The sequence below is a fragment of the Brachyistius frenatus genome, unplaced genomic scaffold (assembly GCF_029030835.1).
Source record: "Brachyistius frenatus isolate BFR_SWC_R1_liver_20210118 unplaced genomic scaffold, ASM2903083v1 Contig_60, whole genome shotgun sequence".
Lineage (NCBI taxonomy): Eukaryota > Metazoa > Chordata > Actinopteri > Embiotocidae > Brachyistius > Brachyistius frenatus.
The window spans coordinates 719452-732424 of NW_027210659.1; the positions used below are offsets into that span (position 1 = coordinate 719452).

Sequence of the window (12973 nt, forward strand, 5' to 3'; positions counted from 1 at the left end):
GGACTCTCTATTTGTACTTCTGTAAATTTGTGATGTCACAAACTCCTGCTCCCGTCATACTGTATATGTCTAACCCTTCGCACAGCCCACTGTCCAAAATTGTATATAGAAGTAAACACGAGCAGTCACTCCATCCATTCAGCAAGCTCGGAGATTAAATAAAACCTGTGGTTGGCCAGGGCTTGCTTCACTCAGGAAGGAGTCGGCCAATCAAAAGAAAGGGGTCATTGTTATAGATGCCCTGTTAAGACACAAAACAGCCTCTTCTTGATGGAACTTCACAGTGAAAGGGACTATGTTGAAATTAATTTTGGTGCTTAAAACCATACCAAAAAACAAGTACCTGTGGATATAAAGACTGCAAATAATACTCAGGAAAAAAGTGTAGTGTGGGACCTTTAATCCCTCTTTCTTGTTTCCTCTCCTCTCCTCAGTAGGCGGGTCTTTGATCGAGACTTTAGGCCACGGGTGGGAGTGGTCTTGTGATGCAGCTGGGTTTGGAGAGCCGTTTCCCTGCCAGCTCTCCCAGCTGTGACTCGCTATTATTTCCTTCTCTTCCGCTCCCTTCTCCGCCGCTACTCCCTGCAGGGTGCCTGCCTCCTGCTCTCTCCGGAGAAAAAGATGGAGCTGCGGATCATTCTACCCGCTTTCCTCTTCCTCTCTGCCGCCTCCCTGAAGTCGGTGTCCGGTGCGGTTTCACGCACGGGACCGAAAGTCACGGAGAAGGTGAGTGATATTTTGCCGCATTTATTTGCATAGATCCAAAAAGCAGCGTTGTGCTCTCTTTTCCCGTGTTCCGTCGGCACCCTTTGCGGTGGTGCGGCCGTGCGCGCCGCCGGAACGCGGATGATAACGGAGGAATAATTCACACACACACACTTTCTCGGGGGAACGCCAGGACGTGTATCAGCTGGGGGAGGCCTTGACACAAACACACTTCTCTCTCTCTCTCTCTCTCTCTCTCTCTCTCTCTCTCTCTCTCTCTCTCTCTCTCTCTGTGTCTCTCTCACTGCTTTACAGATTCTTCCTGGATATATGGGGACACCCCACACAAACACAGCTGCGCACTCGTCCGTTCAGATGACAGCTTGCTGCGCAATTGTCTGCAGGCTCAAATGGCTCTGACGTCCACGTGAAATGAATACAAACAATGCAGCTTCTGTGTAAAGCAGTGTCAGTTTGGGGAACTTGGATCAACAAGCACCTGGCTTTACTTTGAAATTATGTTTAACAGAGATCATGTGCATACAACAAGTGCTGTCTATAGAAATAAGTGGTCACCTCTGGCCCTAAAGTGTCTGAAGTCTCAGGCACATTGCAGTTATTTGGTAATCAGTTGCACTAAAACACAACGTTAAGGGCAGGTCCCGTCTTGTAGTGGCTTTGCTGTGTCAAATTATAGTTAAAATAGTGCATTTTACATTGTGCATTAAGTTGTGCATATTCCTAAACTAACCACACACTAACTGACAAACACCAAACCCGAAGCAGTATTTTTAGTGGAGGAGAGCTATTGTCTTTTTTGGGCATTTCAGGCTAACTCACCATGCTGCCACCTGATACCTAAATACAGAGACTTTTATGAAATCGGCTGATTTGCCACAAATTCATGACACCTAGCTACTGTTTGCAGAAGAGCAGAAGCAGTCAAACTTTTAAAGGGCCCATATTAAATGATATTAGATTTCTATTTCCTTTTTAGACAATAAAGCAGGTCTAGTTGCTGGAGTTGGTCGATGGCTACTGTGGACCAACATCATGGGGTGGGTGGGGGTGTGTGAGGAATGTCTCATTTTCTTAATGCCTGTTGCTTTCCTTCCATTTCTGCACGTATTTTTCCATGTTTATGCACTTATTTATTAATGTGACGTACATGTTCATTTGCATTTAAATCGAAAAAGTGAGATCCGATCAGAAGTGGTTACTTGAGATGCTCGTGTCTGCTTTAGCAACGCTGGTCTCTGTCGGGGTGACTTCAGGTAGATTTATGACACTAAAAACATTGAATTTGGTGATTCCCACTATGATGACTGTCAGCCATCTGCGACAGATGATGGCTGAAATACTATGAAAATGTCAATGCTTAACTCCACGGGGAAATGCACACGTTCGTATTCTATAACTGCCACTTGGGCGAGTGTGTTGTCCCAAACCTGCATTCATGTCACATATCCATCCTCAGCACAGAACGTTTTTGCAGAAGAAAACACTGAGGGTCCAACTTTTACACCCGGCGCAGCGCAGACGTAGCACAAATCCAGACCCATTGCCATTTTCATATAGCAGGGCTTTTTTCCAGACTTCTGCCAAGTTGCAATTTTCATTAAACAATGTGCAGAATAGCGCAAAAGGGGTGTGATGTCGCTAAAGTGCCAATGCAGTGCAATTTTGATGTCAATTTTCCAGTGAACTTGCGGCTGCGCCTCCGCCAGCTCAAACAAGTCCTATGTTCCAAATGGTGTACTCGTGTACTAACACTCTCTATTTTGAGTGCATGAGTGTGTTCACACAGTCAAGTACAGAAACATGCGGTGCACAACAAGTAGCAGGAGGATGCCCTCAAAACGCCCCTAAAAAGAAATGTGAAACTCTGGACACTTTCCACCCTCAATGGTTTCCATCTTGGCTACATAGTAGAAGGGGGCGGGACCACCGGCGTGAAGAATTTTCAGATTAAGGTGTCTCAGCTGTTCCTGAACACCACACAAAAGTGTTGTTTTTTCCCCACTGCTGCTGGACAGAAGAATCAGTGTGTTTATTGAGTGTGTTAAACAGAGGGCACAAAAATGTGTTAATTTCAGAGGGAAGTAATTAAAGCTGCAGATATTTTGGAGGGTGATGTGTTCACTTGCTCAGGTCATTTCCAGTCAGTGCAGAACAGCAGTGTGCAATTTAAAACAGCACTACCCTGTCAAAATTCCTGCACTACACAAGTAAGACACCTAAGATGGAAGAGCACTATTTGTTACTCTACTACGGGAACTTTGTCATTGGGAACACAGCACAGGTCTCAGTGCAGCACAGCTGGCGGAGGGATATTTTTGTGACTCCAGTGGTAAAAGTGCACACATGAACCGACCCATCCAAAATCCCACAGACAGGTTTGTTGGCTGTCCTACACATTTTATGCCAGTTACATAAATAATAACTTTTTTTTTTTTTTGAATGCACCTTTCTGATTCAGTTAATCGTATAAAAATGAAGCTGACTCTTGCTTATTGAATTGGATGGGAATCAGGCAGTTGGCCAATCTCAGCCACAAAATATAAAAGGCACTCGGGTTAACTACAAATGAGTTGCAATTAAATTACACAAAGGGGTAACAATTCAAAAAGCTTATTTATGCACTCGTCTGGTTTAGTAATCAGTGCAAGGAGTGTGACAATGCGTCATTTTTGCACAAAAGGTTAGGGCAATTTACTATCAGCAGCTTTGGCCATTTAATTAATGATTAGAAAGTAAATGATTTACACTCAAAGCTTCCAATGCTGTTCATTTATTAACACCATAACATCAGTGACATTTGGAGGACATTGCTTTTCATCAGTGTTATTAATAAATGAATTGCATTGGGAGCTTTAAGTGTGCATAATTTACTTCTGCTTACGCCTCAACATTCCAGCACCTGATTTCACTTGGACGTTTATTTAATACCAGTGTTTGGCAACTTTAAGACATGTTTTTTTGCCATTTTTCCACACAGCGCCAGAGTTGTGAGCACCTGTGCTTGTGTTCACTAACATCATAAAGAAGTTGGCCACACCCACTTGTGCTCCTGGCACACCTGCTGGCAGACAGAGATAAGGCCCTGAGTGGTCATTCTCTGTTATAGAATATTTAGGCTTTTAAAAAAAAAAAAGTTAAATCCAAAAAGAAATACAGGAAAGATCAACATTTACTTCCTTCATTTGACCTAAACACACAGGTGGTTACACAGAGTGAACTCCACCTCCAGAATTAAAAGGTGGACATGGAATTGGAGGAGGGAGAAAAAATACCAAAAACCATAAGATATGGTGGAAATCCCAAGAAAAATAATCTCGAATGGTGTTTATTAGTGAATCGAGTAGACATTAGTATGTTATATATTTTTTAATTAACTTTTTTTTTGTGCCCAGGTGTTTTTTGACATCACGATTGCAGGTCACGAGGTGGGACGGATTGTCATTGGTCTGTTTGGAGAGGTTGTCCCTCTCACTGTGAATAACTTTGTCGCCCTGGCAACCGGAGAGGTAGGATGATGTATAGAAACTTGCATACACAAACACACTGAAGTGATTTACGTGCTTAATCTTCACAAATTAATGTATTGGAAACGATATGTAAATCGTGTTATGCACAAACACACACATTCAACAAGACGCACAAGCAATACATCTGTAGGGATGTCTGTAAATATACTTCGATGCAGCTAACCAAATGGGAACTAGTGGAAGTGCAGCTGTGCTCATCAGCCTTATAAAATGTAGCATTGAAAGCTGTTTTATATGTCCATTTAACATATTTGGCTTTATTTATATTCGCATTGCATTTCCATTTCTTTTGATTTTTTTCCCCCACTTATTTTATGCAGCATGTACAGTATATTTCATTCTAGACTCAATGAAGTAGTCTATATACATTCCAACTTGAAATTCACCAGGACATAATAAAAAGTATTTTAAAGGGAACTTTGAATACAAAACATTCAAAACACCGAAATGTTTGTTTGTTTTAGGAAGCTAAATTTATTTTATCTTAATCTCCTCTAAATAAGTTGCTAACTCTCTTAAAGCTTCTACTTTTTTCTTACTGTTGTGTTTAAGGAGAGACTTTTTTCCGTGTCTCCGCAGAAAGGTTATGGCTACAAAAATACAAAGTTCCATCGAGTCATCAAGGATTTTATGATTCAGGGAGGAGACTTCACAGCTGGAGATGGAACTGGAGGTGGGATTGAAACTCAAAGTAATATTTGTAGACTAAATTCAGAATGTGATGAGGTTTCATGAAAATATCATTCACAGAAATTTCTCAAACCTGTATTATATTCCACTTTGTTGATGTCCATTTGCATCCTCAAAGTGATTCAATTTTGTTTTTCGAGATACAATGCACAAAGAAAGTTGCAAAATGTAGAAAAGCCAAGATAGTATGAATTTTAAGATTTTACATTTTGTAAAATATTTCAACACCTAAAAGTGACCTCATTCTTTTTCTGTCCAGGTCACAGCATCTATGGAACAACTTTTGCAGATGAAAACTTCAAACTGAAGCATTTAGGAGCAGGCTGGGTAAGGGCTCACATACTTGTACTTGTGTTTTTGTCATTTATGCATTGCATGAAACCAATAAGAAGCCAAAATCTTTTAAACATACGTTTCATTAATTTTGCTTTTTCACAAAGTGAGTCTTGGCAGCAGGATCGAATATTGCGACTATAGCTTAAACATACCTTGTGAAAGTGATATGATGTGGAGAATTGTGTGTGTTTGTGTACCAGGTGAGTATGGCAAACGCCGGTCCAGACACCAACGGGTCTCAGTTCTTCGTCCTGGCTGCTAAAGCACCATGGCTTGATGGAAAACACGTGGTTTTCGGCAAAGTTTTAGATGGAATGGTGGGTGGAACCTTAAACACTTTCCATAACGCTCCTTCATCTGTCTGTTTGGGGCAACAAAAAAAATATATATATATATAAAAATATATATATTTTTTATTTTATAAATTTTTTTAAATGAACTTTTTTGATTTTAGCAAATGGCTGCAATGAAACAGAGAGTGAAAAATTTAAAGGGGTCTGAATACTTTCCGTACCCACTGTATATATATATATATATATACATACATACATACATATGTATATGTCATTTTATTTCTCATTAATGAACACTCAGCACCCCATCTTGACAGAAAAAAACAGAAATGTAGAAATTTGTGCAAATTTATTAAAAAAGAAAAACTGAAATATCACATGGTCATAAGTATTCAGACCCTTTGCTCAGTATTGAGTAGAAGCACCCTTTTGAGCGAGTACAGCCATGAGTCTTCTTGGGAATGATGCAACAAGCTTTTCACACCTGGATTTGGGGATCCTCTGCCATTCTTCCTTGCAGATCCTCTCCAGTTCCGTCAGGTTGGATGGTGAACGTTGGTGGACAACCATTTTCAGGTCTCTCCAGAGATGCTCAATTGGGTTTAGGTCAGGGCTCTGGCTGGGCCAGTCAAGAATGGTCACAGAGTTTTTCCGAAGCCACTCCTTTGTTATTTTAGCTGTGTGCTTAGGGTCATTGTCTTGTTGGAAGGTGAACCTTCGGCCCAGTCTGAGGTCCAGAGCACTCTGGAAGAGGTTTTCTTCCAGGATATCTCTGCACTTGGCCGCATTCATCTTTCCTTCAATTGCAACCAGTCGTCCTGTCCCTGCAGCTGAAAAACACCCCCATAGCATGATGCTGCCACCACCATGTTTCACTGTTGGGATTGTATTGGGCAGGTGATGAGCAGTGCCTGGTTTTCTCCACACATACCGCTTAGAATTAACGCCAAAAAGTTCAATCTTGGTCTCATCAGACCAGAGAATCTTATTTCTCATAGTCTGGGAGTCCTTCATGTGTTTTTTGGCAAACTCTATGCGGGCTTTCATATGTCTTGCACTGAGGAGAGGCTTCCGTCGGGCCACTCTGCCATAAAGCCCCGACTGGTGGAGGGCTGCAGTGATAGTTGACTTTGTGGAACTTTCTCCCATCTCCCTACTGCATCTCTGGAGCTCAGCCACAGTGATCTTTGGGTTCTTCTTTACCTCTCTCACCAAGGCTCTTCTCCCACGATTGCTCAGTTTGGCTGGACGGCCAGGTCTAGGAAGAGTTCTGGTCGTCCCAAACTTCTTCCATTTAAGGATTATGGAGGCCACTGTGCTCTTAGGAACCTTGAGTGCTGCAGAAATTATTTTGTAACCTTGGCCAGATCTGTGCCTTGCCACAATTCTGTCTCTGAGCTCCTTGGACAGTTCCTTCGACCTCATGATTCTCATTTGCTCTGACATGCACTGTGAGCTGTAAGGTCTTATATAGACAGGTGTGTGCCTTTCCTAATCAAGTCCAATCAGTTTAATTAAACACAGCTGGACTCCAATGAAGGAGTAGAACCATCTCAAGGAGGATCAGAAGAAATGGACAGCATGTGAGTTAAATATGAGTGTCACAGCAAATGGTCTGGATACTTATGGCCATGTGATATTTCAGTTTTTCTTTTTTAATAAATTTGCACAAATTTCTACATTTCTGTTTTTTTCTGTCAAGATGGGGTGCTGAGTGTACATTAATGAGAAATAAAATGAACTTTTTTGATTTTAGCAAATGGCTGCAATGAAACAAAGAGTGAACAATTTAAAGGGGTCTGAATACTTTCCGTACCCACTGTATATATCTTAAATAAGCTCGGGCCCAGAGAAGATGGCAGCGTTTATGGATCATGTCTATACATGGTTTCTTCTTTGCATGGTAGAGTTTTATCCTGCATTTGTGGATGCATTAACAAATTGTGTTTACAGACAATTGTGTTCAGAAGTGTTCCCAAACACATGCAATGATTTCCACTCCAGAACGATTTTAGGTTATAATTTCATGAAATCTCCAAATTCTTTGCAATTTCACATTGACGAACATTATTCTTGGATTGTTGCACTATTTGTCCACACCGTCTTTCACAGATTGGTGAATCCCTCCCAAGAGATTCTGGGTATAAAAAGAACATCCCAGAGAGGCAATCAAATTATTGACATCTTACCAAGCAATTTGATTATTAGTGAGTTGTTCCACGAGGTGTTTTTTTTTTTAGCATCACACAACCTGTCCAGCCTTTAGTTGCCCCTGTCCCAAATGTTTTTTAAACAAAACAGAAGACAAAGAAAATAAGGAATACACTTTAGATTCTGCTAAATCCACTTTTTGATCCATCCCTCTTAGATTCAGGAGCTTCACCCACATAGGAAATATAAAAAGTGAAAGGTGTTCTTGAGATTTTTGGTTCATGTTCAGACACATCTGCTGTTCTAAAACCTACATATACAATCCTCATCAATTAAACAAAGATTTAGAGTTTATTAACCAACTACACCCATTAGTAGTTTTTTTTTAAAGGGGTTGTTAAAGCCTCATGGGAAATGACAACAAGGCAATAGACATTCCTTAGGAATTAGCCACTGTACCAACAATATAATGCAGAAATTCCTGTTAATCTTTTGCAAAACCAAATAAATGCCCAAATAAATGTTTGGCACTCTTTATCTAAACTGAGTGCGTCTAACGTGATTTTGTGTGTCTCTTTTGACAGTCCGTGGTTCATACCATCGAGCTTCAGGACACCAACGACAGGAACCTGCCATACACCGAGTGTGTGGTCATCAACAGCGGCAGGATCCCCATTAAAGAGCCCTTCATAGTGGAGGTGGAAGGCTGGTAAACGCAACTGGTGGAAAGTTTTCTGTAGGACAAATACAGTACTATACCCTGGTGATTGATCAGAAGTCCCATTTGAATCGTGCCAAATTTACATTTTCATTTCATACCTTAGCATTTTAACTAGCAAATTGTAGCATTCTAGCATGCAGAAATGGTTGTTTTAATTTGTCAGGGCCAATACAGTATCTGAGTTTAAGATTTGATAAAGTAATTGAATTTCTTTGACTTTTTTACTTGACGAATACAAATGTTTTTCTAACAAATCGAAATTGTTGAAAATGATCAGTTCAATTTCATCGTAGCAGCTGAAGAACCTTGCCCAAATAAAGTAATGGAGTTTAAAATGTTTAGAAATCACCACAAGAAATATCTAAGCAAAGAGTAAACAACCGAGACAAAGAGACAAGACATGAACCAGCTTGTACTTAGTCCAAAAGAAGTTGTTAATACTCAGCTCCACAAAGCTAATGTTAACTCGGAGCATGGTAACTCACTAGCTAATGTTGGTATGCTAACATATCCCAAAGGCTAATTTATCAGGCTAATACTGGCATTTTAACACCCAGTGGTATAAGCTGAACATGGCTTCTGATAAATGTCTACTGTACGGAGACATAACATAAGAAGTCACAGATATTTTTAGTAAGGGATTAACAGAAATGATCAACCATACAGCAGCTGACTAACAGGCACTGTAGCTATTAAACTTCATGAAAATAAACAGGAAATACAAGGTCAAGTATGGTGCAAAACACACCAAAAACTACAAAACATATACACAATAACAAGATGCAAAAACTCCCTAAAAAAAAACTGTGGTCCTGAGGTGCCGATGCAAATGTACAAAAACATAAACTTGCAGTCCTGAAGGGTAAAACGCAAATACCATAAAACATTTTTTTTTTAAAAATCAACAATATTAACTAGCAGCCCTGAAGTGCAAATTGCAGCCCAAAAGTTACCATAATACGTCATCAGCTAGTCGTCAGCTTTGGCTACATTTCTGGAGGATTTGAGGCAGCCGCACCAAGACAGGAAAGCCACTCATGTCATCGTGAAAAAGTATCCCGAGTCTATGGCAATCATATATATGCTGGTGGAAAATGACTTATGCCTGCTGGATGACGGGTATGATGGCATTTGACATATGCCATCACACCACAGTATAAATGCCTCCTGGATATGATTGGTTTAAAATGGCATTTGCAGCTGGTGTATTTGAAGATTAATCAATAAGTCCCGAGAGAAGGAAGATATAACCCTCATGAATAAGTGTTACAAACTTCATCGTTCGATCATCATCGTCAGTTCCTGAGTTACACGTGTATCTTTGAGTGCCGGTCTATGCGCGTGCCGATTTCTCCACAGACCTCACCGGAGGGCGCACATCAAACTTTGTGTCAAACTGTAAATCGGCAACGGAGATGCATAAAAAGCTTCAGGAAGCCGACGTGAATGAAGCAATGAAATTGGGCAGGTGTTTGACTGACATTCACGTTTTCAAAGGGCAGAACGTCACCCTCCAAAAATCTAAAAAGGCACAATAGGTTAAGGTGCAAACCGGGTGGGTTTTCTTTGACATTCATGGGTCTGTCCTCTACTAGGATGTTCTGAGAGGTCTTAAGGATAAACATTGAGCGCAAATGACCTGAAGTGTGACGTGACGGCACTTCAACATGACAATGTGTCCCACTCACAACGCATTGAAAACACACCAGTCCCCCCCCCCCCCACACACACACACACACAGTAATACAACCCCCTCCACCCTTACTCACCGGATTTGGCTCCCCGCGACTCCCTTTACCGAAGTCACAAACGTCAATGTATATTGTATGTTGTAGGTGAAGAGAGAAAGCTTAAACTGGGCTCTTGACGGAACCTTTGTGATTAAGTACTCCTTGTTTCTTGCTCAAAATCAGCTCCTGCTTCTGTGAGTAGTGGCCTGGGTGCTTCTGCGACATTTTACGCAACCTGAAACTTGCGCAGAGAACGCACATAAAAGCTTGTGAAAAAGTTTTTGAGGAACCGGAAGAAGTTGCAGGGGGACAAATCCAGTGAGCCGGAGTGGTGGGGGTTGACACTTGTGATTTTGTGGGAGAGAAACTTGTGCATTTTCAATGCGCTTTGAGGGGACCTGTTCGCTTGTTGGAGAACCCAAGTCCAATTGCGCCACAGTTCAGGTCATTTGCACTGAACGTTTTTCTCTTAGACACCTCAGAAATATCACAATAGAGCACAGTCTAACCCTGAGGGGGCAAATTCATAGTGCACAGTCCTGCGAATGTCAAAGAAAAACCCACCTGGTTGTGCGCCTGACCTGATGCACCTTTTTTTTTTTTTTTGGACGGGGACGTTATGCCACTCGGAAGCAGGAGTGTCAGTCAAAACACCTCTAATTCCATTTCTGTAGGCTTCCTTTTTTTTAAAAAAAAGGTTTTTAAGCATTTTAAGGGTTTCCTTTGCCAATTTACACCATTTGACGCAATATTTGATGTGTTCCCCTCTGGTAGTGTCAACGGAGAAATGGCTGTGCGCACCGACCAGTGACCACATACATCTGTAACTCCAGATTGATGATGGTCAAGAGACAACATTTTTAACACTTGTTTAGGATTATACCTTCCTTCTGCTCCGTGAATGTCGTAAGGTTGCACATCGTTTGGGCGCAAAAGGAATTTATTGATCCGCCCTCATATAATCAGGCTGCAAATGCCATTTTAGACCAACCATATCCACATGCATTTATATAGTAGTATGCTATGCCATCATACCACTCAACTAGCAGCCGGTGTGTTTTCTACCAGCATATATATGATTGGCATAGACTCAAGGTACTTTTTCACTATGATATAAAGCGCTTTCCCATCTCAGTGCTGCTGCCTCAAATCCTTTGGAAACGGTGCTAACAGCTGACGGACCAGCTGATGATGTATTTCCGTAATTTTTTTTGGGCTGCAATTTGCACTTCAAGATTACTTGCTTATGTTGTAATTTTTGTTTTCTTTTTTTGTATTTGCAGTTCAGGACTGCAAGTTTTTGTTGTTGTGCATTTTCTTTTTGTGTTTTGCCCTTCATGACAGTTTTCTTTTGTTTTTTTTGTATTTTGCATCTGCACCTCAGGACCACAGTTTTTTGGGGGGAGTTTTTTCATTTTCCTTTGTGTGTATGCTTTTGCTCTTCAGGACTGTTGGTTTTTGCTGTTGTGTTTTGTATTTCAGTGACACCGTCGTTAAGACATGAATCTCTGGAGGTCAGATAGAGATTTATAGACAGTCAATTGGTCATTTTATGCTGAGATGGAAACTTTATTTATTTTTTTCAAAATGGCCACTTCTTTCAGAAGTGTGGCCAATAATGCAGTGTTTTTTATTCCATTACGTTTGTGCATTGACACATGCAGTATTTAAACATACAGCATGAAACAATGCACATCTAAGGTCAAATTAGCAGAATCCTGCTTAAATACATATTAACCTAGAGATACAAAGTTTTCAAAGGCTAGTGGCAGTTTGTGTTTGTTTTTAGTGGTAGGTGCCACCTAGCATTATCCATCACATTTTATATCAAAATGAATAATGAACAAACTGTTTAACTTTCCATCATGTCATAAAGTAGACTGAAGACCATGTTGGCTGAAATAAAACATGATGGAAATGTCATGGAAATTTGCACTTCCAGAATAACTACATTTCTCTTATTGCCAAATAATTTTTTTATTTGCCAAATTCCTTATACTTCTTATGCATCTGAACAATAAATACCAGAATTTCAAAGCCTTTTAAAATACATATGCAAAAACTGTGTAGCAAGTGTCAAATTCTAGCATTATTTTTGTCATTGAAAATGAAGAGTTTGTGTTGCGTGTTTCGATACATTATACACAGTATCATCTTGTGCAAAAACAACAGCACAAATTGAACAGAATGAAAAAGAGTATTATTAATGTACTGATGTTGTTTTCTCTTCCTAATAATGAGTTTAAATGTTGTATTCTGTGTGAGGTGTTTAGTTGCTGACTGTCACCTATTCAATTAACAATTCTTAGAGATAATGTGTTATGTTCTTTGTAATGTTCTCATTGTGATAACCCAAAACAGTTATTGTAGCATTATGATGTAGAATATTCCTGGTGCCACTGAAATTAATGCAGCATTCAAAAGTTCCTTTACCATACATATCAGAATGTTTTTTTTTCCATGCACAACTAAAGAAAGTGCCAACTGGTGTATTTTCTACAGTAAATACACTATTGCAAAACCGTCTGAGGCCAATGTTCAGTTATTTGGGAATCTTTCCTCATCTTTCTCTCTCGTTGTTCATCTATCAGCTGTTTGTGCAAGAATTGAGGTCCCTATAAACTCATTAAGACAGCTGTTCAGGTAGTTGTAATGGCAAACTGTGTGTATCACATCAAGTGAAACAATAAAAAGGCACTATCAGATGCACCACTTATTGTCCTCCAGCAATATAGGTGGTTTATCCCAATTTACTGATAATAATAATAATAATAATAATAATAATAACAACTTTATTTC

At 40.2% G+C, this 12973-nt stretch overlaps 1 protein-coding gene across 1 annotated transcript; it reads left to right on the forward strand.

Moving 5' to 3' along the window:
• Window positions 1-324: 324 nt before the first annotated feature.
• On the forward strand, window positions 325-12698 carry ppic (peptidylprolyl isomerase C). The gene is made up of 6 exons (XM_069705912.1): window positions 325-726; window positions 4119-4232; window positions 4833-4926; window positions 5203-5270; window positions 5480-5596; window positions 8308-12698. Exons 1-6 carry the CDS (start codon window positions 622-624, stop codon window positions 8434-8436), a joined length of 627 nt encoding a protein of 208 aa, XP_069562013.1. The 5' UTR covers window positions 325-621; the 3' UTR covers window positions 8437-12698.
• Window positions 12699-12973: the final 275 nt, after the last annotated feature.